Genomic DNA, 27,467 nt, shown 5'->3' with positions numbered 1-27,467 from the left:
TTCCACGTCCCGGTTAACCATTATGACGAAAAATTTGAACGTTTCGTTCGAAAGGGGGTCGAAATAAATCGTGTTCGCGCGCGCTTATGTACTCGATTATTTCGCGAAAAGTTACGCGATAGAGAGAAACGTTAGCAGACGAACGCATTATCGTCATTCACACACGTGGAGCTTTGTGTCGTCCGGCGGACGAAGGAAACGAGCGGACGCTGGAGCTTAAGGGACCTGCGCAAGCACAGGTGCAAGTTCGAGGGTATAAAGAGGAGAAGCCCGTGCTCGCGGTGCGCACTTTGTGCTTCATCTGTCCGTCATACAGATCGCACGACCGGTCCATTCGCTCTCTCTTTCTCTCCCTCTCTCTCTCTCTCTTGCTCTCTTTCTGCTTTCCCACCGCTACGCACGTCGTAACTCTATCACGGTATCGGGTTGTACCGCTGGTTTCCTCCGCATCTTGGACGTTTGGAACTTTTCGATAAGTTGGACTCTACTCTCACGCGGAAGCGCACAGGTGAGTCGTTGTTTGAATCTCTTTGCGTTCTTTCTCCTCTCGCGCGGATTTTTCATCTTTGTTAGAAAACTTTGCGGAAAAAATTCCCCCTCTTCCGGAATTTTAAACCAAATTACTTTAATTATGATTTCTATTATCGTACTGTTAACGCTTCGCGAGCGATAAGATTGTTCATTCGGCGCGTTCACGCGCTCGATAAAAATCAGATTTATTTTCATCTTTCATATGTTCCGCGTAACATTAATTTACACTTATATTGCACGCAATAGCTACACGCTTACAGACAAGATGGAGCATTAAAAATTGGTGTCACGCGCGACGTTATGTTAAATGGTTTCCGATCGTTAGATCTGTCAGGCGGAATAAATTGCTCGTCAATGCTGCAACGACGGTGAAACGCGTGACATGTCGTGTCCGAGCGTTGACAGCCGAGGTGTAAGGGGTTAATGCGGATCGTGTGTGGATTGAGGTGCTCATCGGAATTCAGTACAGTCGTCGTTAATTGGCCGTTAATGTAAATGGAAATGTATTGTATTTATTCGATCGTCCGCACGTATACAGTGTAATCGTTGAATTTAGCGAAACGCCGTTACTTCAGTGAGAAATTATATCGATTGATCTTGAACTCGCGTTGTCCTGCTTGAGTAAACGTAACGCGCGAAAGGAACACACCGTTAAACAGACAACCGCTGTAACGTTCTAAATCATTTGCCAAGTTTAAAGCTAGTACGATAGAAGGAAGTGACGCTTTTTATGTTAGCGTTAATTCTCGAGCCGTGGTGTGTCGTGTATAAGTTCTATTAGTGTTGAAAATATGCTTTTACGTTCTTCGCGGTTGGAAAGAGAAGGAAAAAAAGGAACCGAAATTAGAAGAGATACATCTTTCAGTGATGTTAAATATCTAACATTCAAATGTCAGTTTTCAACTTTACGCGTATTTATGTGCGATTTGCTACATTTCGATGTGACAATCGAAAATATAACAGAATTACTTTATATATATAAAAGACTCGTTTCGATGCGCCGTATAAATTGTATGTAATTCGCGTAAAATCCGCGTATATAGAATACTGTACAAGAGCGCGCGCGGAGAATCACCTTTATTGACATGTAACGTCTGCGGATTGCCGTTAACTCGACATTTGATTTTAACGTGACGCTCTACCTTTCAGTGGGCGGATCGAGTGGGCTCAAACACTTTGACCAAGTTTGATACCTCTGTGTGGCGGCCCGGCGCAAACTAGTTCGTAGAATACAAAAGTGTAGAATACAAAGGTGCAGCGGTGTTATTCGAAGCTTCAATTACGCCGAACGCGTGGTTTTCGCGGGTTTATTTTGCGTACGTCTCTTCCCTCGGTCTTTTCCCACCTTTCGCGGTGCAACAAAGTTCGACGAAAGCGGCGGGAAAATAAACGCGCTCCCGTTCGGAGAAAAATGGAAACGGAATAGAAATTCTTCGCGTACTTTGAGTCGTCTAAGGCGGGACAATTATCGCTTAAATCGCACTGGTCGGTGGAACATTTTATGCTATATTCAGTCAAAGTCTTTTCAAAAATATGCGCTCCATTCGTCCCATCGATAGACTTGTATAAAAAGAATATGAATTTTTCACATTTCTGCTGAAGCGTACATTTTCTTTAGTCTCAGGTCAGTTCGACCTGTATAAATCGTATTATATTATCTTCGCTTTTCCTTCGGTTCCTTCACGTTACATGATAAACGGCACTCTCTGTGGCGTGTGTGTGTGTGTGTATATGTGAATGACGTGAAGACTAAGTTGCTTTTTTACGATTATTACGCATACGTAATACGTATTAAGCATACCGCTGGAAACTCATTATTTGATTATCGATAGGCCACTATGCGATATATATTATACGTCGCTAACAATGGAGAGAGACAACGAACAAGGATGCGCGTAGCATTGAAATTTGCGGGCACGATTGCGATTATTAATTGCACTATGGATTAATAGCACCATTAATAAGTCTCGCTGCGCGTCTAATTCGCAATAGCGATCGCTAAAATCGGAATAATTATTACGAACCACGGATATATATATATATATATATATATCTATACGCGCAAACGTATCAAGTGATAACGGCGGGAGACGCGTTCAGTGATGGATGCGACGGCCGAATTATATAAACATATATACGTCAACATCTCGATTATATGATCAAACGTGCAGTGTTTCGACATGATAAAAATTATGGATGGATGGCGGGATGGATCTCGTCTCGTTGCTATAAAATAAAATGTTCACGAGCTATTATAATATCGACTTCAATATATACCAGTTGGATTCCGATTTGTCCAAGTGTTACTACGCTACCAATTGCAATTTTAATTGCGTAACAGTTGAACATGAGATATTCCCCGCCGGACGATTCGATCAATTTTCGTGATAATTGATTCATAGGCGAGAACGCGCATTCTACGAGCATGGTTGCGTGCAAAGGGTGTACCTAAATGAATCGGAAAAATTGATAGGATTACAGTTGAGTCATTAGGGGTGAACAAAGAGGTGACAACAGAAATGGACAAATTACGATATCTACACGCGTGTGTACAAGCGCGATCGATTGACTGTATTGCGTCTCGCTGTTCTACTTTATCTTGAAATATTACTATTACCGCTCGTTGAAATATCGTCTGGGAATTTTTATGAAAATATATCGGGATATATGAGCCGGCTGCAATATCGTTTATTGTGCACGCGCGCATTTAATAGCGCGTAAATACCTAATGTATCCATAAATGCTGTATAACCACGACAGACGTCATTCAAGATTTCCTCCTGAAAATCTTCGCGCCCGGCCCGGTCGCGGCAATTTAACGGCGACATGTATCGTATTCGCGTGCAGCGTATTAAATTCCATTACCCGCGATTAAACGCGGTAGGCCAGGCGTTATTCTTCGAAATTTTGCTAATGAAATTACAGTACAATTAATTTTCCTTTTCGCTCATTGCCTTTGCCGCCACCGTCGAGCTGCGGGTAGCTTTTAAACGATTTCGTCTATTACATCGCGATGCCGTAAGTAGTATTAACCGCTAATGTGCGGCGCAAAGCTTTCCCGCAGCGGAAGCGCGCGCGTCGTTAGTTGTCGTTAAATCGACAATTTTTAACGAGGAAACGAGGTTAGTGCCTATCTCGCGACTGTTTGCTTCACCTCAGGAATGGAATTTTGTCTCGAGCATTCTCCGTTATCATTATTATTTCTTCTAATTGAACGGATGGCAGTTTAATCTCGTATGTGAGCGATCGGCACGTTGCGGGGAAATAGATGGGCAAGAAAAATATTCATTTGCGAGCAGCGAGGAATGATCTTGTATTTTTTAATATGCTCTCCTATTATTTATTGTGACGTCCGATTCGTAACGCAGTATCACTCGATATGATTAACGCGGGATAATTATTTCACCAGAATCGTTCGTTGGCAACCTTTGTGAGAAATGATGATGGTCTAACTAACCGTATTATGCGGCGCGGTAGAGACAAAGACAAATAGAATTTTTCCTCCTTTGACCTCGTCCGCGAATTACATTACACAATCAGCATCGGGGAAATTAATCTAATTGTCCGAGAGAGAAAGAAAGAGGCTCCCGCTATTACAGCATTATTATTATTGCACACCGATAATGATTTCGGAGTCACGTTAATGCGTTTAAAGCGTTGCACGGGCCATTCGTCGTGATTCGCGAAAAGTGCACGCGAACGTGCATGACCGAAAAAATATTTCAAAGAGAAACATTATTCCGTCCGTTGGCATCGGCGAGCGTAAATCTTTCTCTCATTAGAGGAGCGGTTCGTGATCGTCCTCCAAAATTTATGACACTTCCGACTACTTGGGCTGCGCGGAGCTTCGGTGTCATGGGAATAATTTCCCGTTCCGTAATCACAGGCGTCCATATAATTCCCTCGTTGCAATCAAAGTTTTTCCTTAAGCAAATTAATCGACACTTTAACGCCGGAAAATTAATTTTCCGACGTGAAGGTTAACGCGTCAATTTTCTGCTCTTCTTCCTTCATCAATATTGTTGATATATTCTGTTATCGTCAAGCTTTAAATCTCGACGAGAAAAGATTACGATGCATAACACCGTCATTGTGTGTGTGTAAAAGCATTATCAAAATTAATATCTAAACTTGCGATTATCTAAAATCCAAGAACAGATAACCGTAAAGTTATCGTTTCATCACGAACGGGTCGCTATCTAACGTAGTAAATCACTTTACCAAAAATACAGCCAACTTGCCTCCCTATTTCTTATCGTCGTTACATCGTCGTCCTGGGGATAATTCGCCCAAAGAGAACCGGCGGACTTGGAAAAATCACCGAGATAAGAAATATGTTTTATCGAATATCTATAACTGCAGCCAGTTCTGCTCATTACACAGTGCTAGACATCCTTCTACCTCGTTATTGTCTCGCTCGAGCAGTTCGATACAATACGCGCTCGGGCGAATAAAAATTTCTTCTTACTTGGGTTATTACAAGGAGTACCGATGAAATTTCAAATTTTATCGCATCACGACAATGATCACTATCGACGAGATTAAACGCAAAATGTATTATGCAAATTTCGTAATGATAGTAAAGTGAAACTGTAACGTGCAACAACAATTCGCGAGTCCTGTTATCTTGTTTTCACGTGTAATCGAGCTTGTAATATAATTTCCCACTCGTCTGTTGCGTGCAATTTATGAGAATAATAATTTCGCTGGAATAACTAATCAGTTGTAATATAACGTGAAAGGCAATTGTAAAAGGTATTGATGATTTGACAAGTTGATTATTAAGGTTCTATATATGCTATTTTTAATCTCTCTCTATTCTCATTGTGCATAATATCTGTAATTTGTGTATTGTGCGCTCAAACTTCCATCAGGGAAATCTTGTCGAGATACATACAAGAGTACAGGATCGTGAACATTTTGCGGGCTATGTTGCATGCGATTGCTTCGTTACAGAAACTTTCGTATCGGAGCTTATTGACGCGCAAAATTGACCGCTCGCAACGAGCGCACATTTTTCATGAGATGCAATGATGAACGTAATTTTTGTTCCTGACGTTTCTCCATGAAACTGCTCTCGAAGTGATGTTATGCCCGGTTTCTACTACATCACACGTCGGGGAACAACGGCGTGTCGCTTTGACGATTTCTTTGACGCCGATCGATCTACGAAAAAATACGTATCATTTGTCACACCGGCATATTTTTTATGTTCGCGCTGACAAATGGTTCGGCCAAGGGGGATATCGAACACGCCTACATAAACTCCTTATTCGTGTTTTGCAGCATCGTGTGACTTTGAAAGTTGTCGTTCGTTGGACGTTGCCCATAGATGTTGTAACGTGCCCATCCACGCAAGGAATGTATTCATTTACATTTTCACGGACAGCGGGTTAAGTTTCGAGTAGAAACACCAGAAGCGCGCGAAGCGACTGGAACAATTTCGATATAATTCAGATACCGAAAAGACTTCTCGTGACGCATAAAATTGTACTCAGAATCGGTCGCACGAATTTGTGGATCGTGTTGAAATCTTCCAAATTTTCCATCGAATTCCGCAATTCGACCGATTCCTAATTAACACGTCGTAAATAGTTGATACTAAAAACTCGTCGCTATCGACGAGAGTCGTTTAACTTTATCTTTGGTCTAAATGGAACTTTCTCTCTTCGTGGAACCAAAAAGTGAGGTAGGAGTCTTGTCTGAATCCACGGTCACAGTTAATCAATGCTGACGAAATCAGTCGTAAATTAATGTTTTATAGGATCTCTCCAATTATAGAGCGCGAGATGAGACAATCGAAACTTTGTGCAGTTTTAATCGACGCACTTTTTGTCACCAACCGATCGCGTAATGGAACATTATATTTTAAGAGCGTAACGGCAAAAATCGAAGCAGACGTTTACCGATTCAAGGAGTGAAATAACGATTGTTCGTCAAACGTGGTGTTAGATGAGACGTTCTCGTCCTCTCAATTAGCGCTTTCCATTTTTTTACGTGTCATTAATGCAAATTGCACGGCATTGATTTTTCTAACAATAGTCCGTTCAGCCCGACGAGAATGAAAAATGGGACGTCGGTTGGCACACAAAGACTCACGATAGATCGCTACCTGCATCTTGTACATAAAGTGTTTCGTAGACATAGTGAACTTGGTGTATGTACTGATTGTGCATGCGAATCGGGAGGAGCAATTAATTGCGCAAATACAATTCGCCGATATAATAAGATAGCAAGTTCTCCATCGCGCTCTCCAACGGAGGTTGATGTTTGTCTCGATATTTTAACTTGCGCTTCCCTTACTTACCAACTTGTAAACAACACATAGGAGAACTTTGTTCCTGGAAAAAGTATTTGATTGATGAGTTCGCTAAAATGCTGCTACGTTGATACAATAAAAGTGACACGCGCGGTAATCTCGTTTACGAATTGTGACGTAGCGCGGCAAGCAATGGCATCGTCAGACAGATGTTTCAACAATATGTGTTGTGTCGCTATGAAAAAGAAAATTTACATTTTTTGCGTGCGAATGGAATCAAAGAGAGATGCATCGGAACGTTAGTGACATTTTCAAAATGGAGCGATTGTGCGATTGTTAAACAAATGCAAATTTATTTGAATCATAGATTCGCAGCACGATTAAATAAACGGTATTGTCACCGCGTGTCTACATTATCTTTTATTCATATAAAAGTTTTATTCGATAAATTATCGCTGGAACACGTGTGTGCATTTCCCGATATTTTCAAACAATTTCTTCGCCAAATAATTTTTTTCTTTTAGGAAACAGTTAATCGATATTAACGTTGGTATTTGAGGTATTCCGCAAAAAAATTTCATTTTCCTCGCTCGCCGTGCAACGTTTAATATTAATAACATGTATATCCTCGCTATCCGAGGCGTACCGACGGTCTGAGTCCGCGTCCTCTTTTTTCGGTATTAACCAACGAAAATTTTTTAAACGAGAGTATGCGATTTCTCGCGTTCAGTGTGAGCAATATCGAGAAACTCACTATCAAAATCCAATCAAACAAGAATAAAGTCCGACGATGCTCATCGCGAAATGGCTCGACCTTACAATTGACACGCTTCGTTTCTACAGGTTAAGTAAATGATCAGTCTTGGCGTATAAAAGCTTAGTAATAAACTCCCGAGACACCCTGAGGGCTGTCTTCTACACATCGATCTCTTTCTAGAGGTTTCGATGAAAAGGAGGTCAAACAACTAGCTATAAAATAGCGCGAATGTTTCGATAACGCTTCGAGACCGAACGAAATGAATGCCTCGAGACGAATGCGGTGATTTTCCGGGTGTCATTCCGGATCAAGAAGAATGTAACACAATTGCCCCAGTATCTCGATGTCGCTTAATCTCGCGGTTTTCTTGGTGCGAGCACGATAAATGCGAAACGATATTATCGCGATCACCCCTCAAGTTCCGAGGTGGAACAGAGGCGACCGAATGCGATGCCACAGCAATTTAACGCGCGCTCCTACAAACGCTCGCTGCAATATGCATTCAACTCTATCTACGAGTGCCATTAAACGACGCCTTGAGTGCGATCCGAAATGTAGGAAATTGACTCGAACAAACCTCGCGGAAATTGACGGTCTTTAACCCGAGCGACCGTAAGACTTGGACGGTAGACGCCGATAATAATTGTCGCGTCTCCGACGATAGTACCGTTAGTATCTATCGGAAATTCGGAACGAATGCACCGAGAAGAAAGGGGATCTCATCTCACAGATTGTGGAAAAGTCAGCAGCTGTTCCGGGGAAATTAAAAACGCATTTGCCGGCGCTTACGAATATCTCCGTAGCAATTGCCAACATTTTTGTTTCGCCATACCACGTGCGTCATCTTTTTTTCCTTTATGTGCTCTTCGTGCAACGCCACCTTTCCTCACGTCGTTGATTATAATTACGTAGTATCAAGCCGAGCGTTATTTCGCTGCGGAAGAAGCGCCTTTTTTTCCGTAGTGTAGAGTTATTTTGCAACGTCAGAAAAAGCATTTGACGACATCGTGACACATTCCTGTTTTGCTCTTTATCTTATGCCTTACAAACTGTGCACAAATCGATTGTCAAATGATTGTATCTATATGTTCGTTCTCGACAAATAGCGCGCGCGTAAACTTAATTCGCTTTCTTCTTTTAATCGCGAAATTAAAATTCATTTTTGACGCAAGGGACGAGCGCAAGAAAAAGATTTCATTACAACGTTCGTACGTTGAAATGAAGTTCCGCAAATTTGCAATTTACCGCATTCGCTTTTTGAGGAACAAAGTTATCTCTCGCAGCAGATGTTTTAATCATGCCGCAACAGCACACTGGTGCGGACAACGAGCGATTGTCTTAGCCGGCCGCGTAATTCATTGCTTCGGCATTTTATTAAAGCGATAATTTGTGTTTTGCCGCGCGAAAAGGCGCGTTTTTAATTAAACTTTCTTAATTTCGCCATTTTAATTAATAAAATTTGGCTCGATATATTTAAACAAAAAAAATTTACGCCGATATAGCGATCAAATATAGCTGAATGTACCTCGTTATTGTACATTCGCTTTATTCGATCACAGATAAAATATTTATAATCGATTAACTTTCAAGATCAGCCCGTAACTTGCGTTTCCTCGGACAGATAAGATAAATTTGACAGCGCGCGTTCCGCTGTTTTGTCTGTGGTATGCATATGGAACAACACGGAGGAGGTAAATGCGCGAGTAAGAACGCGCGGCTGATTGAATTGAAGCGTGAGAAATCAATAGCTCAATGTGATTTGCTCCGAATAAATGAGGCCGGCCTGCGTGACGAGAATTACAAACTACGATTAATAAATCTCGAGTGCTTGATTTTCTCTCAACCAAACATCAAAAACGTCGTTCCGGCAGAAGCGCACACTATTATACGCGTTATTTATTTAAGTCTCTCGCCGCTCACATTACAGTCGTCGCGACAGACGTCTCTGAGAAATGTAATTCCCCGTTGATAGCAGCGTTAATTAGCGCTACACAGAGAATCACAGAGGACACTTAATAGTCTTAGAGCTTAAGAGAGAGGTTGTTAAGAACTGCTACTTGGCGAACTTTCGCGCAAGCACATTGCGACGCGACATAGCGGCAGATGTACAATTTTGATGTGGTTGAAGTTTCGAGTGATCTTCGAGCGAAAATTAAAAAGAAATTTTTTTAAGTTTAACCTCAGTGAAAAAATCAAAATAAAGAATAACCAATAAAATTGTGCATCGTCCGGGACGTGTATAAGAGAGTAGCGAGATTCGACATGCTTATTTATAAAGTTCGATTAACTCGCGTCCCTCTCATCGTTGCCCCAAAGGACCAGCTTATTTCTCAAACACAATGCGGCTTCGCGAGCATCGTTCGCTAACTACCGGGACAAATTTCCTCTCTTGTTCTCTTGTAAACTAAGATCAAAGGCTTTAATCGTGTATCGGGGGTGTGACCGCGCGGCCGAGTTTTATTCGCTGTAGCACGCATAAACTTCCCTCAATCGTGTCTTTCGTGCAGAGCGTAAAAACGTTAAAGTGTTATTAACGCTGCTAACGAGATAGGACTGTCTTTCGCTGATGAAGGGCGAAACACAAATGCGAGTTTCATCGCACATGCTCTCCGTTTTCTTCGAGATTGGTGCGAAATAAATTTTTCTCCGTCAGCGGGAAATGTTTGAGAATTGCGATTAATTGGCAGTGTCATAATCAGCTTTCTAATTGTGCGAATTCAACGATTTCCGAAATTATTGCGCAACGCGGAACTTGGCCAGCTTAATTAAATTTGAAGATCCATTCGCAGCCCGAATAATATCTAATAATAACGAATTTATATGAGATAGGCCGTCGCGAATACGAAGAATACAACCCTGTAACAATTACGCAAAGTGTGTGGGAGTTTGTTATTTTTGCGATGTATTACAGCCGCTGAAACGATCGTTGAGAGAAAATATCGACGGGAGAGCCCCTTTCATGGTCGACGGCTTATATTTAATTTGTCATGGAAGCGGATGGAAATCCGATGGAATTCGCCAAATTTTCGCGAAGAAGAAGTTGCACACAATTGGAAACAACGATGGATCCCGATGAATCTCATCGACATGCGTTATCATTCTTCAACGTTGTGTCTCCTCAGATCGAGTTGAAATCAACTTCCAAAGTTGTAAGCAATATCGCAGAATTCGTATTCCAAAGAGAGGAAATTGCTCGAACAAATCCTCGGCTTGACTTCATTACGTCGCCTATTATGTGCACGACGATCCGGTAAGCCGATGTTGCGGTGTAACGTCTGCAATATGAGATTAACTTCGTAGTCGTTATATCACGTACAGATCTAATCCAATCTATTTAAGCCCCATGTCAGACGATCACGAACGGTGAATTGATAATAACCCGCTCGCGAGCCTAAGTCTAATATTAGATTAAGCCTAATCGAGCGATCGTGCCGTCGGGACTGTCCGTTCAAATCATGCGACTTGCATTCCTCGTACTCTTTGAAACGTAGAGTCGACCGATTTGATGCTAATCGGATATTAACACACACGATAACAAATACTACAAGGAGGCAATTGGACGACCTCTTGACACTCGATGACGCATCATCGGGTTAACGTTCGACTCGACATCATCTGTCTAACGCATTTTTGCGTCGTACATCTTTTTTTTTATAAAAGCAGCGAAATGTCGCGCGCGTACGAAGAAAACGTTTGAAAGGGAGCGCAAAGACTGTACGTCTTCTTAAATCCGCGATTATCTCGGGCGGTTGTTTTTTCGCTACCCGTCTGGGTGGTAAAATGTCAGTGTCGCGCGCGCAAGGAACACGCTTCAAAGAGAGTGTAAAAGACAGGAGGCGGTCGGACTTTGAAGGCGGCTAATTTAATGGTCGCGCGGGTCGACGATCGATCATTAGGAGCAGGGACCTGCCGCTACCGTCCGTACGATCGGCGAGAATTGTTTCAATCGTCCTCGGTGAGATTTGCACGTCCGCGTTACGTCGTCATACCACCCCGCGAGTCAAGAGAGAGAGAGAGAGAGTAAGTAATTCATTTTGCAAACACCGACGAGGGATAACTTTTCCGCGCGAATCTCTCCTGATACCCGACCTGGGAGCGCTTCCGAATTCTCGGCGGGGAAAGTTCACGCCTCACTATTGCGGTGCAATTTACGACTTTTACGAGGACCGCGCGTAATACGGCCGAAGAGCTCATTGCCGAACCGTCCTAAAGCCCTGTCTTTAATGAACAGAGATTACGTAGCGTTCCACATCACGTAATCTCCATTACTTAAAAAAATGAAGCGGTCTCAGAGACGCGATTCAGTTCTTCCGCTGCAAATAATCTCCAAATTATTATCGTGTAATTAATATAATAATCAAATTTGCCGAACGATGTTGTTGTTCCAGCCATGTGATTTTAATTAAATCCCCATCAGAAGCAGCCTTTAATGTTCAGCTTATGCGTTAATGTAGTTTGCTAAGGCATAGAATTTCGGCGTGTGGACTAGCATCGATGAAAGACCAACATAATACTGAGCTGCCATAATTACTCGGTTAATAAGCGGAGCAACGTAAACAGCTTCGCTGAGAGACTCGTGTAGATGGATAACGCAGTAAGGTAAACGGTTAATCGACTTTGGCTCAAATTCACATCGAATTCCAATGCATTGATTTTCCATCGTGCTGATCACTGCCCATTTGTGAAGACACGGTTATTGCGAATTTCTGCTCGTAATACGCCATTTTGTTCGTAAAAAAGAAACACGTGTTTCTTTATCGTTACGAGTAAGTTTGTAAAATATTTGTGTCTCTTTTACAAAGAGACACTTATTTTGTTCTCTTATTTTGTTATTGCGCGCATCGATAATTGTTGTCCCTGGTTTTCAAATTATTCCACTCGTCGCGTTATTACCGATTCGATACTCGATGCTTCGAACTGCGGACGTGATTCCGCATTTTTATTCGAAGAAAAATTATATTTTTCAACGCGCCACATTGAATAAACTGCGAGAGATTAATATCGGTCGGAGCGAGCGTCAATTATACGCAACCGTGGATGTTGAACCTACTCGTTGAATGCACTTTATACCGCCGAGTTTGTTTAATCAAGTATGCGGTGTACATTAAATAGAGGACACGCAGTTTGTCGGGGAGCGCACTTTTATTGATTTTTTTGTCCAAAGCTCATTTTGAAGCGCGCATTTAAGCCGGCGTACGGACATTATTCACGGATGCTCTCAAAGTTTTCTTATATCGTAAACACGTGAAAATAAGCGATCATCGCAACGTGTAAATTTGCGCGACATATTGAATGAAAAAGAACAACTTTCATCATTTAAACGTGAGCACGATTTTCAACATGCGCTATTATATATTATAGAGCCCGTACAAAAACAGACACGCTACTGTAATTTCGATTGGAATTTGCCTGTTTTATTTTCATGGAAAATTTATAGTTTTGCTCATGCGAGCACATTGACCGTGCGGATCCACGCGAAGAAAGCCGGAGAAATTATTCCGCGATTGAATGTCGAAACGCGAATCTGATTGTCGTTCGCAACTTTCCTCAGAAGTTGGATTACCGGTGGATTGGAAGTGTATCGAGTATTTTCTTAAACGAGGCGAAGCAATCGGGCGCAATAATTAAATAAGATGCAGTCGGCACTCGACTCTGCGCGGGCGATACCTCACTCCGACGGCTTAAGAGGAAGGGTTTCTTCTACCGTCAAGAGAACGAGTGAAAATACCCACTTTCTAGAATCTAATGATGTTTGGTCCAGGACACTATGTGCGTAGACGTGTTTTATACGTCACTAGGTTAGGATTTTAATAGCGAATATATCAGGTCATATAATGACGGCAATTATTAATCCAACCCTGGTCGAAGAATAAAGATTGAATCATGATCAGATCAAGTATGTACGGGACTCCTCAATCTTCCTCTCGCTTGCTGGAGCGGATTATTCAAAGTGGCTTAATTAAATCAGCTATTTCAATTTCTATGGTCATAATGCTTAAAAAAACATTTATCCGAGTGATATTTGTCTCTTACTTTTGTATATTTCAATGTGATGCGGTACGACAATGGATTGACGAATAACATTGACTGCGAGATATGACGTAACATTTAGAACAAAACAATTTCTTACATCCTCTTTTGCGTTCTAAACTAATTTCCGTCTGGCGTGTAAAAGTTTTTACATTCGACTTAATATATTCTGCTTCTAATTTAATCTTTTATTTCCATCTTCTTATTCAGCTTGACGCGATAATCGGGTAAAAGAATAAAGTCAGAGAACTAAAAATAAAATATTGCTTAAGAAGTTGAAGACGGAATTATACTGTTGGATTCGTCAGGGCAATCATCGTCAAGCTGCTTTTAGGAAGAAAGAAATTGGCCAACATAAAAAATGAAAATAAAGTCAATCAAATGAATCAAAACAGAAATTATACGCTTCTTTATATCAGCATCTTTCAAAGTTGAACTTTTTTCTTAAGAAAAGTAAATCCGCCACTGTGCTTCCTTTCATGGAACCCGCAAGCTCTGCCGTCACTTTGCATATATCGTATGTAACTCAGCAAAGACTCATCGAGACCGATAACGCGCGCAATGCATAGTGAGTAATTTAGTAAGCTACTTACACAGTGCGTGATGCACGTGCTTTTCATTCAACGATCGCGAGTCCGGCTGGGGGCCGATAAATGCGGCCTGATTCAGATGCGAGAGACTTCCGGCTTCATTCGTACGGCTATAGAGGATGATTCGTTGCATACTGTTGCTCCATTTAAGACCAATTGGAATCGCACAATGAGACGAATAATGCTTTCAATGGCCTCTGATATTTTTCCACGAAACAAGAAACGCGGACTTTCGAGAATAGCTTTCTTCTTTGTATTATACGATTGCATTTGTACGCCGGAGTGACGTACATATATTTTGCAGCGCTATTGTGCGCGATATATTTTCGCGAGTCGCGACGCGTTTTCCTTGAGCAGGATTTTCATGGGCCTTTACGTTTGCCAGATATATTTCTTCTATTTCAAAACGGTGATTTAATAGACGGTATAAATATTCAATTGATGTAAAAGTCACGTATGATGAAAGAGATAACATAAAGCACAACGTTCCATACAGCTCTACCATTCATTCGGTATAGTCCCAGTTGAATCTGTTCTTTTTTTTATTTTTTGTTTCCTTTTTTTCCGGAAGCCGTACCGAAAGTTATAAAGCTTCATTGCGACGGTATCTCGTTCGCATGACCTTTGATGTAGTTTCCTCGTTTGCGTATTTACTCTCGTCGATTCTTTCCTATACTCCGCGAGTGGGAAAAAAAACATTTTTTCCCCCGACTATTTGATCTCTTTCCACGACGAGTTCAGATATTTTTTATTTACATGCCGCGTTGTTGAGTTGTTATTGCGTGATGCTGCCGTTCCTAGAACTTTAAGCCCGACATAGCATTGTTGCTCCCGGTGGCCGGAAGTTATAACACAGCGAGCGTTACAAGCTTCCAACATCGTGCGCCCAATATAACTGTTTTCGTCGTTATCACAGAGGCTTCTCTATCCAAACTTGCGACGTTTGACGCGCTTTTACATTATCACAAGACGCCGGTTTAGAAAGGATTTCTGCATCGTCTGAAAATTTCATATACTTTCGTTATACGTCCTCTCGTCTCTCTCTTTTTTCTTTTTTTCTCTAGGACCGAGTCATTTGGCCGCTCGAGATACGGCGTGTCGAAATCTCAGGAAGATCCCCCACAAATATTACCCTTATGAAAAAGTTGGGATCCATCCTTGGAGAATGGACATTTTTCTATATGACGTGAAAATGAAGTTTCAGAAATTATCCGCCTGATGCGCGTCTTCCCCTATCGTATAATAATACTATTGCTCATAAACATCTCCCTGTAACGTTACATAACGTTATATAAAAAGTAAAAATATCAACCTCTAGAAATATGGTTCCTGAAATGATTGAAACGTTCGACAAAACGATATTGATTCGTCTTTTGCATAGTTTCAATCTGAAGTTGCGAAAGTTACAAACGCGTGCCGAAAAGTTACACTAGCGACTTCACCTTTGTGCGATGTTTAATCGAAATTGTTGAGTATTTCCTACTTGCAAATTGTTTCGCGAGAATAATGCGAAGCATCGAAACACATCGCGTCAACGGTATCGTGTAGCTATCGGCAGTGTAGATCTTTTACGGTTCTTTTATCAAAGCCTCTGCTTCTTCGGCCGAGTGTGCGAATGATCGAAGAAGAAAAGTTTTTTTTTTATCACAATTTTAATTATCACGAAAGAGCGCAAGTAACATTTAATTTACACACGCCTTTCTCTTCATTCAATCATAGGTTGTATAATATAGCGTTTCTTCAGCTACCCTCAAAGATAGTTGGGATAGATGTCCGGTTAGTGTTATTACCTCTTAAAAGCATTTCTCACTTTGTTGCGGAAATTCGCGAAATTTGCGTTCGCAAAGTGTCAATGCGACTCGACCCAACTTCTGAATTGCGTTTTTACAAAGCGCAGCGGCATGCTCGTTATTCTTGCAGATTTGTATATACCGAATCTCTTTGCCGGAGCAGTTTTTAAAAATGCGAATTGAAAAGCTGAGCATTTTTTCAACATTGCAGTTAATCGGAGGGCAGCTAGAGAGACGCCTATGTCCGACGCTATTTGAACAACGGAAGCGAATGCAACTTTGATTGTCGATGTCAGTTAGCTTTGACTATAATTTAACCGATTCCTCATCTCCTTCCAGATCGCAGCACCGGCCGCAATTATATACAGGACGTGAATTAATATTTGCTAAAGCATCGGTTAACGCTAATCAACATTTCCGAAATTGATCATAATCGCAAATGATGGAAATGCACTTGCACTTGTCTAATACGATGCATTGCGAACGAAGTTTGCATTGCAGCAGACAAGCGCGAACGCGCTTGATTTGAGCGTTAAAATATTGCGTGAAATTTGATATCGCACGTAATTTCGTGTTTATCGGATAACTTTTACAAACATTAGAAGAGCGGTATTGATAATATTAGTAGTGCATTATTGATAACAGAAAACTCTATTGTAAATCTTTGCGTTTGACAATTAAACAATAACTTAAACAATTTAGGATACGAGAGAGATGTGTGCAAATCGGGAAAACTCCTTTTGATAACGCAATAAAGCCTCGCTTCTAATTGTCGCTAATTTCCGGCACAATGATTAACGTATCTCGCTCGTTTTCGGTTTATTCTATTTTTATTTCTGCCTAACATGCGTATGAAAATACTACGAGCCGCTACTCCTGACCGTCGTAAAGTTTTCTCGTTAATTGCGACCGCCGCTGGCACTACGACCTGTTAGTGCCGCGACCAAAATATGAAGCGAACATCGAGCGCGTTGCATGATTTACTTGATGGAAAAAATGCTTCTCTCTCTCGCGTGCGCGCGTAGTCGATAGGTGCATCGAAACGATGCAACACGACTGGTCGAATAATTGATGAGTCATTTCGTTGCGCGTAATATCGTCGATGCGTGTCGAACCAAGGGTGTGTTTTCACGCGAGGGCACTTGCGTACTTGCTCAAATTTAGTCACGGCGGCAGTGACTCTCGTTTCGCGCTAACAAATATTGAATTTTCATTAATCGTTATTGGTTGCACAGTAGTGCTTAGGAGTATGCGTTTATTCGACAGAGAGAGAAAAAGGTCGCGCGCGCGATACGCCGGAGAGTCGCTTTCTTTTTTGCCTCGGCGATAAAATCTAAAATTACAAATCTCCGTCGAATTTCACCGAATTGAGTCGCACCGTGGAACATTATTTTCGCTAAATGGAGCGTGAAATTTTTCCAAAAATAGAGAAAAATCTTCGAACTTTTTGCATGCATACGCGCGGATTATTTGTTTTCTACCCTTCAATAATCTCGTTCTCACTCTAGCACTTGGGATTAAACGCATAGCTCTATGCGAATCCGTTGTTGCGATATGACAAGAGTGATATACGTTGTTGGATGCGGAGAGCGTGATTTAATTAAACATTAAAAGCCGGCCGCGCGATACAAGTAGGCCACTCGTTGTGCTCGATGTGCCGATTCAATGGGACAACTACTCACTCCTAGTCATTGTTGCAAGAGTATCTTTGCTTTCCTCCTCGCGCGCGTTATTAATATTGTTCCTTTTTAAATACTGTACGATAAAGTGCTACGAGTCTTGCATTTTGAATATCAGAGAGAGAACGATCGTGTAAAATCTCTGGCATTCTCAGTGTCGCAAAGGGACGATGTGCTGCCGTAATGTAATATTTGTGTTTTACATTTGTGTTTTCACAGACCGCGGGCGCGTAAAGTTCACGAGACTCTGCCTCTACATTGTCTCCACCAAGACCGCTGCCGCTGAGAAATGCCTCATTTTATATGTGGACAAATTCGTCGGCGGCTTCAAGTTTCTGTTACAGCCGCGTCTCGTTTCATGTCCATTTGCCTACTTGAAATTCGCGCGAAATCGAGAGCGGCTCTTGTGAATATTTTTTCTCGCGATTTACCATATCTCGCGCGTTCGTCGTAATCAGAGCGACAACCTCGCGGAAAGATCGAATATTTACGTACCTCTCTCTCCGATGGAAGATTCACGACGAGAGGAAATACCTGGCTGCGATGTTCTACTCGTAATAAAATTAATGTGACCGTTATGCGCACCTCAAAGCTCGTCTGACATTGCGGGAAAGCGAGGAACAGCGATAGTGACAAAGAGACTTTGGAATCTCGCAAATTCTGCATTATTAACGTAACGGTGGTAACTTTAATGGATCGCATTTTGCGGGACAAGATGCAAACGAATAAAAAATCTCGAATCATCGCGCGATTTTTTCTTTCATTCGTCATCCTTCGATAGGGGGAAACTGAAATGCGTGCAGAACATATGTTTAATTTGCGAAAGAATTATGACATCTTCTCGACAGATTTTAATAATAGAATAGCAATGATAGGAAAATTGGCGGATCTTACGGTGAACTTTCGTTACCCAAGAGATTGCGAGTCCCTTATCAAATCCTTCAACAAACCGTGATCAGTCGGTGCATTTATCTCGTAAATTCGGCGACTTTGCTTATGAAGAGCACAGATTGCGTGCGACGAGCGTGGGAAATTATTTAAAAGCGACGAGCTCTCGTGCTTTTAAACGACGAATCCTGTATTTTACGCTGGCCTTAAACGCGTCTGAGAAAGTCATAACCACTTTTCCGGCGGGGACATAAGGTCCGTTGAAATATTATCAGATTGAAAGTGCCGTGCGAGTACGTCAACATTCCGCGACAAAGTTTCAAAAAGATGGCGCGATTTCTCGTTACGGAACTCAGCATAGACGAAGACAAGGTCATAAATATAGAAGGAAAATTGTAGCTCACGCGACACACCGTGTGCGAATAAGTAATCCACTCTAGCGATTATCTTTGCAAGCTACGAGGAATAGTCGCAGATGTTCGCGCAAATTGGATCTCTCTCTCTCTCTCTCTCTCTCGATAAAAGCGCACACATATCCGCGATATCCGGAAGAAATCAAATAGAGCCGAGGTAAATTTCGGTGGGTAAGATATTCTTCGTCAATTTAATCAATGTGAATTCTTTGATTAATGAGGCAATCTAACGTCCCGACGGAAGGAAGGGAAGAACGTTCCTTTCCTTGACTTCTAAAGACGCGCCAAACAAACGGCAGATATACGAGACGACCATCGCGGTAAAGTTCTCGCAGTTCGTACAAACTCCAACGACTTTTCTCACACTTTGCTCCTGCGAAACTGTGCGATAGCTAAAGAAATCTCGCTAAAGTACTGCATTTTAACATGTAATTTTTCGAATTTGAAAGTCGAAGATAGAGCAATGCGCTCTAACCGAGGATCGAGGATTCTATTTCGGCGCCTAATTGATAAGTAGTGACAGTCTATTAAGATAATTTATGAAATAAATCATTGCAACTGTTTGCCAATCAGGTAGGCGGATAAACTAATCCGCATCTGTCAAGGATAACAATAAAGTCAATTAAGAGGAAGCTTCTTTTTTTAACGCAAATGATTAGACTTAGACAATGCGCACTTGATCAACATCGACGCGTTCAGATAACGAGACTGCCGTGATAGTATTTTCGTCCCTATCGCGTCCCACTCATGAAGATACAATGGTCCTCGTAGCGTGACGTCAGCTGGGATCTTTGTACGCTAGTCTATCGTTTATAGACAACTATAATAGGTATTATGAACAATGTGGCATTGTCGGTAGGTACAATCGATAAACCTCGGTGAGAAGATGAAATAACGCGAAATTCATAGTTGTAACAGCGGCAATTTCGCAGAAAGTCGTCATCTAATTTACGTTGCTTTGAATTACGCGGCGTAAGGTCGAACATTCGTACGTGCGAGAATTCCGTAAATTTTTCCATCGAATTTTCATTATCCTATAATTAACGCATGCATATACACTCGTGCGCGTCAGTTGCCGGCTGAACGCGTATCGCTATACAGAACTGGCGAATATTGTTGATTTAATTAACTAGCAGAATTAACCATCAGGCGAGCCGACGGTGCGCATCGCTCAGGCAACCATCGCACTTTTATCGCGTCGTTAACTGACTGAAAGCCCGATCGCAAGATAAACGCGATTCCGCCGGTGAATTGACGTCAAAATCAACCTTGATGCGTATATCATTGGCAGTTTTAAGATGTCGGTAGTTAACCATCCTACAGTGACGATCCTGACGATTCCCAAACGTTATTGTTTAAAAATCTACAGGATGTCCCGGGATAAACGTTTTTCTTCTTCAATGAGAAAGATCAGCCTCACGTTTCTCCTTTCCTTTTTCTTCTTTTTCTTCACACGACGACAAACATCTGTGTTTTAATGCAACGTAATGAGAATCTAATTTGCATTAATTAGCACCGTGCGGCGTCGTATCGAAGTAATTTGGCATTGTTTTTATCGCTCGCCCCTTGCCGGAGACGCGTTAGCGACTCTAAATGAGATTTTAAGGATCCAATTATTTAGGAACATACTTAAAAACTAGAGACTCACTCAGAAAATCTCATCCGTTCGCGCTGGAAGCGGAACGAAATTGCATTCGGGGCTGACAGTTTCCGCTGTCCATGCGAAAATCTAGATGAAACGCAACGTGATTTCGCTTAAGTTGGTGTTAAAAGCACGTTAAACAAATTATTTCAATTAATGCACCGAGCTAATAACGGTCTCTCTCGACTGACCATACAATTGACTCACATACGCAAGTAATCGCGCACAACGACTCTAAAATATTGGGAGTACAAATTAGTTCGATCCGTTTTTTCTGGTCAAAAATGCATTTATTTCAGAACAAAATGAATTAACAGATTAATCAAAGTATTGTCCATTGCTGGCTACTACCTTTTCCCACCTCTCAGGCAATTTTCGAATTCTATCTCGAAAAAATGTCTCGTCTTTAGAGGCGATTCAAGTTAGGAGCCAATTTTCGATTTCCGCGAAAGAAGTGAACCGGTGACCTGCCAAATCGTGCTGCATCCTTTGGAACAACCAGTAATCAGAAGGAGCAATGTCCGGCGAATACGGTGGGTGCGGTAAAATATCCCACTTGAGCGTTTCCAAATAATTTTTTACGACTTTTGCGACATAAGGCCGAGTGTTATCATGCAGAAGAATAACTTTATCATGTCTTTGCTCGTATTCCGGCCGTTTTTTTCGTAATGCACGGCTCAAACGAATCAATTGTAGCCTATACCGATGGCCCGTAATGGAATCGCCAGGTTGTAGCAGCTCATAGTATACAACACCCTTTTTGCGAGGCTTGTCTTCAACGCTGAAATCACCATTCTTGAAATGTCGAAACCATTCCCTACATGATTTATCAGTAGGAGCATTGTCACCATAAACTTCTACAAGCATTCGATACGCTTCAGCTGCACTTTTTTTCCAATTAAAGCAGAAAACTAAAATCTCCCGCAAATGCTGCTTAGTTAACACAAAATTTGACATATTCAACACTGTAAAAAGCAGGAGTTTTATATGAAACTCAAAGCGATATAAACTGAATATTATTGACAGATGTCTAACCTCTCTGAAACCACCGAAATCAGCTATCACTATGAAACATTCATAACAGCCAGAGCCATCTTTTGAAAACGGACCGAACTAATTTGTACTCCCAATAATTATCGATGTGATTAACTTATTATTGTTTGTGAAATAAGTGTTAGTTTATTAATTTATTGAATTAAATTGATATCGTATTTGCGTTCTTGACTTATCGCGCTAAGTCGCAGCAAATCTACAAGAGGCAGGCGTGCCAGTTGTAGAATAGATTGTTTCGTCGCTTCATCGTTAATGTCAAGAAGCTCATTTGATTTAAGCTACGCTGGCGTTTGAATCTGCCGTGCGATCTTTCAGAGAGAAGCGTTTTTAGCAAACAGGACAGCCGGGAAACTCTGATGCGCGCTAACCGAGTGTGCGACCGTAATGCGCGCGTTATTAAGCGTCGATTAAATTACGGAGCTCCTCATCGTCGAAGGTGCGTATCTCCTTTAAAAGAAAATCGGGGTCGTTTATCGCGACATAATCGACAATTATCGACTGCTTTTATATAGAACGATCTAAAAATAAGAAAAGGAGGAATTACGCGACGCTTACACGTCGCGCGATACGCTTGTGTACCTGCGATATTGTTAGATAACTCTAATTACTGATTCAACGTTGTAAAAATTATGACGAAACATGCGTCAATGGCTGGTCGGAATCGCGCGCGACCTTATCGCTACCAAGAAAGGTTTTTTCTTCTCGAGATTATTATATAAAGACTGACGCCGCACTGGAAAACACTGCAGTCGTTTCGAGTAAAAGAGAGCGCGGGAAAGCCCTCTAAAGCTGTTAATCGTCCCTCGCAATCTCAGTCGTAAGCATGATGCTTTTTATCGAACCGCGTAATTAATTGGTCATTGCGCGTTCTCGCAATATTCCGACATGGATTGAAACTAATATTGAAAATTGACGATCGCGTCTCTGACTAAACACAGTGGAGTTTCGTGAGAAAAAAATCGAGCGATTTGTGTTTTCATAATGGTCTCGCAAATATCGGAGTCGGATTATGTGTACAAAGTGCTCTGATAAAAGCGCGCGAGAGCCAGGATTACTTTTTATTCTCGAGATAAAAGAAGGGTCGGTCGCTCGAGACAATCGACCCTGATCGTCATTCGATCGCGAACGAATCGAGAGATACGGTATTGTGTGAAACCACGTGTATATGATACACGCGAATCATATTTAGTTGAGTGCATACAAGATTATCATGTTATTTTATTATCGTGAACAAATTAAATAAGGTCTGTCTACAATGTCTAATTCTGTCTTTCAACTTTGCAGGGTCCGAAGATGTCACTGTCGGAGTTTCGCAAGAAAAAATTACTCTTCGTTTTCAACGCTTTCTTCGGTAAGTACGTATGAGCATGTATACTGTCTTATTAGTTGAAACATTTCATGTTAACTCTAATAGAAATGTATTCATTTCCATCAACAGTAACGTTCAACTATTAATGACAATGAAGAGGGCAATACAATTATATCGCAAATTTCGCTGCTATTTTCGATCGAAAAGATTCATAATAAGAAGTTATCGATCCTTTTAGAAGCTGATTATTAGACGAAGGCAAATAATAACAAGGCAATCTCAATTGTATATTACGAGAATGATATTTTTAGCACGACTTTACGCCATTCATTTTGACGAGATCCTAAACAATCCTTCCCCGTGATTGTTTATATTTCGCATAATGAGCGAACGTAGTTGAAATTGTTCAGTTTACTTTCTCTGCAACGTAGGACTCTATTGAAATATCAAAGAGAGAGAGAGAGAGAGAGAGGCTATCTTTTGCGTAAATAAAAAGAACTCGTTTCTCTCAACGCTACACATGGAAAAATCATTGTGCAATGAATGACATCAAACAAATGATCAAAGAAAAACTTAGAATTATCATATTATGCGGGTTTTGTCAATCTTGCTGAACAAGAGAAGCTTCTCTTCAGGATTGCGGTTTTTTTTCGCCGTACAATTTGGCCAACGTTACCGGGCCGAATGCGAACGGTTTTCCTCGACATTTCGAGATAACATTTACCGCCCCCGCAGCGCTCGTTGGACGAAAATCTTCTGTCGTTTCGTACAGCTCGGCGAAACAAATCCTCATCGAGCGGTAACGTAACGAACGAGGTGTCGCATCTTCGCCTGATGGCATCCCGCTACCATTCCTCCTCCTTCGCCGCCGTATTCTCCGTCGGGGTTCCCTTGATTCTCTCCTAACGGTCCTATTTCACTCGCCCTCCGCGAAAAGCTGCGCAAGCCGTATCGTTTCGACACGAATGAAATACGGAGTCCGCCCGCTCGAGGGTCGCTCGCTCTCGTCGGTGGCCTCACGCTTTTCGGAGGATGAAAACGGCGCGGCAGCGTTTTGTACGGTCTCTGTGTGGTACCTATGTGTCGGGCAGAAGCGAGACGCCTATTTACGGTACGAAGAGATAAACAATACGCGCCGCCGGGGTTGCGTATGATACGTGTCTTAATATCCTACGCGTGCTACCACCGGTTAGGTCCGTTTTAAGACTCCCATAGGCCCTAAGCGTTTTCTCTCGCTCTTCTAGACCGTTCCGTTGCTACGCGTTGCACCGTATCGGATATAACGAAACAGGATCCCCCCAATATTAACTTCTATTTGTTTCGTAACCAAAAGGAACGATTCTTTCTCTCGCACGCGTTTCTTTCACTTGGGAACGTCGTCAAACGAGGTGGATGGGTGATACTTGAAAAAATTGTCGAAACTTTCGCCCCCATCTCTCTCGGGGAATCTCACGAACTGGTGAATTCTCGGTTGGATAATGAATTTCGATCTACTGGGTAACAACGTCAAACTAACCCTACCGGTTTCGGATTTTCGTAGCTGCTATGAGCGATTTCGATCGGACGTTTCCGCAGCTACCTTATTAAAAGCTCTCGCGCATCCTACTTACGATGAGCTAATGGATGAAACGGCCGTACACGCGCGCTCGTTTTCACGATGACGACACATAATGTAAAAGTGCACACGTTGGTGCGCGCCATATCGCGCAGATATCGTGGAGGTCACAGGCGTGCACACGCTTGGCAGCCTTCATTAACCCCTCGCGCTCCTCTTTGACCGCCGCGATTGGCCGCTAAACATATCCCACGAACGCTTCTCCGCGAAACTGATACGTTATTTCATCGTGACCTATGTACGCGTTATATTCTCACCGCCATTGTTCTGTCTTTCGGTTGGACTAGACTAGTCGTGAGAGGCTTCGAAGATTCGTTCTAACTTACGGAAATGTTATCTATTATTTGCGTAATCCGGCTACTAAGCAGAGGAACAGTACACGGTTCGTTCGATTAATTCAGTTAATCTGTCGAGGAGTTTCGAGTTTTTGCAACAAGTTGTACCGTTATTAAAAATACCGGTTGCATCTCCGCGCGGACGTTCGTATTATTATTCCATGGAGACCCCGGGTTTGTCAACCGCTCGCTCAACCAGAGAGACAATAAATTCTCTATCACGTTCTATCTCGCTGAATCGTAATCGGCGCTTAACGGGATTTCAGTTACGGGAGACAGGAGAGCACAAGGTGGTTTCCTTCTATAGCGAAACGGAATTAATAAAGCCGGGCGGAAGCCATGCGAAAACGAATAAACTCGGTGCGGTGGAAGTGGGTCATCTTCAGAAAACTAACGATATCCGATCGTGTGGCTCCAAAATCGAGTGGCATACGATCGTTCATCTTATCCTTTAAGTGAAAAATGTACGATGCTCCTCTGCAAATGGCAATAACAGGCCGGGCTGTGGCTGCATATTACTTGAAATAACAAATAGCCGCGCGCAAAATATCTCAACGAATAAAATGCCGGACAATTGAATTTTTAAGGAAAAAAAGCATAATTCACAAAGATGCGTTCAATCTCAATAATAATCGTCTTCTCTTTCGCAGATGTTAATCAAAGCGGCACCATCGACAAGAAGGATTTCGATCTTGCTGTGCAAGTAAGTATACAAATGCATCAATTCTCTTCACGTCTCCTCACAGAAGCGAAAATATAACATAATATATCAATTTCTACGCTTTCATTCTTGTCGATCGATCACGCTCATCGACCAAAGAGGGTTCCGACTGATTCCCAGTTATTTCGTGTTACAGCGAATCTGCAACTCCAGACATTGGAAGCCGGACGATTCTACGTCGCAACACACTAGAGACACTCTGATTAAAGTCTGGGATGGACTGAGACAACGAGCTGACGCCGATCAGGATGGACAGGTACGCTGTATCGTAAATATTTCTGACCGTTTTAGCAACGAAATCGAGTTGTAATTTATCCCAGACTCTCTCTCTATCTCTATCTATCTATTTCAGTCTCCGAAATAACTTTGTAAATCTTTAGCATACCTTAGTTCCACATTTCACCTGCGTTTATCGATTTTTAAAACGTTTTTTTGCGTTCGGATACGTTCTAAAATAACTTGTCGGGTATGTTTGCTCGTGTTTGCGTATCACTCGGCGAGCTGAAGGAATATTCCGCGATACCATGTGACTTTCGATTAAAATTTAAATCGAAGGCAGGAAACACAGACACAGGTTCACCGATCAGAAACATGGACACGTGTACGCGATATTAACGGTCTTGCATCTCTCTTTCAGATTAGCCGAGACGAGTGGTACTCGATGTGGGAAGAGTATGCGAAAGATCCGGCGCACGCACTCGAATGGCAACAGACATATATGAACTTCATGTTCGATCTCGAAGATTCTTCCGGTGAGTCTCTCTGCGAGCTCGCGGCAAATGAACGGAAAAATATGTGCTATTCCGTGCCAGCATGGCTCGCCAATTTATTACGCGGGGATTCCAGAAATATCTGACGTAAATGTAATTATTCGAGCCGAGAGTGATTAAAGGAGAAAGACGTGTATCTTCGATTCTGTCCTCTGGCGAATGCGTATCACAGTTATAAATTCGATCGGTCAGCATTATCCTCTAAATCTCTCGAAAGTGCTGTGTGCGAAGTACGCTCTCTCGTTTCAATGAGTAAAGTACGCGGTGCGAGAGAAACCCCGCAAATATTATGTCACATTCCTCCCACAATTTATACTACTTTTTATTTTTAGCGTACAAGTGAACATATTGCATTTTTACAGTTAAAAATATAAATATCGACCGAACGATATCCTTAGGAAGAGGAAATAATAACTATCAATTGAGCATCTTATTTGTCTTGTCGTCCACATTCGTGTCTATTCCTAATAATACTTCGCGGCCTTGCAAGCCGAAATTCCCCTACATGTAAAATATGAGATTGAAACACGCGATTTTTTCTGTGTCGTCAGGTGACGGGTCGATTGACGAGACTGAATTCAGCAAGGTGTGCGGCAGTCACGGTGTCGAAGAGGCCGAGGCACGCGAGGCATTCAAGAAATTGGACGTGGTGAGTACAGATCGATTTTGAGAGAAAAAAAAAAGAGAGAAAAAGACGACGTCACGTTGCGAGTCTCACTAGTCTAAAATTGTTTACTTCTCCGTAGGGCAACGAAGTGACTCGCGAGAAATTCGCCGACCTGTGGAAGCAATATTTCTGCTCCGACGACCCGAATGTACCTGGCAACTTTATATTCGGGAAGACTTCTTTTTAACTCCGCCATCCCATGAGATTGAAAAGACGCGCGTATATTTTCGTCGTTATACGACAGATTGTTATTTTATGTAACCGTATGTAACACTCGTGCACTAAAGAGATTGCTCTGTTAATCTCTGTCTATCTAGACTCTAAAAACTCTATTTCGTTTACCGCTCGCCCATCTCGTGTCAATTTAATTGAATGTAACTGTGAACAAAAGAATCGAAGAAAGAACTTTATATCAATA

At 41.9% G+C, this 27,467-nt stretch overlaps 1 protein-coding gene across 2 annotated transcripts; it reads left to right on the top strand.

Annotated features, from left to right (window-relative positions):
* The first annotated feature begins 282 nt into the window (after positions 1–282).
* On the top strand, positions 283–27,467 carry LOC106745046 (calexcitin-2). Of its 2 annotated transcripts, none has more exons than XM_014620288.1 (7): positions 283–508; positions 22,917–22,983; positions 25,542–25,594; positions 25,749–25,868; positions 26,250–26,364; positions 26,934–27,031; positions 27,129–27,467. In XM_014620288.1, the coding sequence occupies exons 2-7, from the start codon at positions 22,926–22,928 to the stop codon at positions 27,234–27,236; spliced, it is 552 nt and encodes a 183-aa protein (XP_014475774.1). In that variant the 5' UTR covers positions 283–508; positions 22,917–22,925; the 3' UTR covers positions 27,237–27,467. The 2 variants fall into 2 exon arrangements, with proteins under 2 accessions (XP_014475774.1, XP_014475775.1); XM_014620289.1 differs by lacking the exon at positions 283–508 and adding an exon at positions 22,044–22,068.

The sequence above is a fragment of the Dinoponera quadriceps genome, unplaced genomic scaffold (assembly GCF_001313825.1).
Source record: "Dinoponera quadriceps isolate SergipeBrazil2010 unplaced genomic scaffold, ASM131382v1 scaffold717, whole genome shotgun sequence".
Lineage (NCBI taxonomy): Eukaryota > Metazoa > Arthropoda > Insecta > Hymenoptera > Formicidae > Dinoponera > Dinoponera quadriceps.
Note: the sequence above shows the minus strand (reverse complement) of the source record. Positions and strands in the feature narration are given on the sequence as shown.

Bases quoted from the DNA above. Each gene is read 5' to 3' on its own strand.
- LOC106745046 (XM_014620288.1), top strand. From the start codon at position 22,926: ATGTCACTGTCGGAGTTTCGCAAGAAAAAATTACTCTTCGTTTTCAAC. The intron at 26,365-26,933 runs GTGAGTCTCTCT...CTGTGTCGTCAG, and splicing joins CGATCTCGAAGATTCTTCCG to GTGACGGGTCGATTGACGAG. The intron at 27,032-27,128 runs GTGAGTACAGAT...ACTTCTCCGTAG, and splicing joins CATTCAAGAAATTGGACGTG to GGCAACGAAGTGACTCGCGA.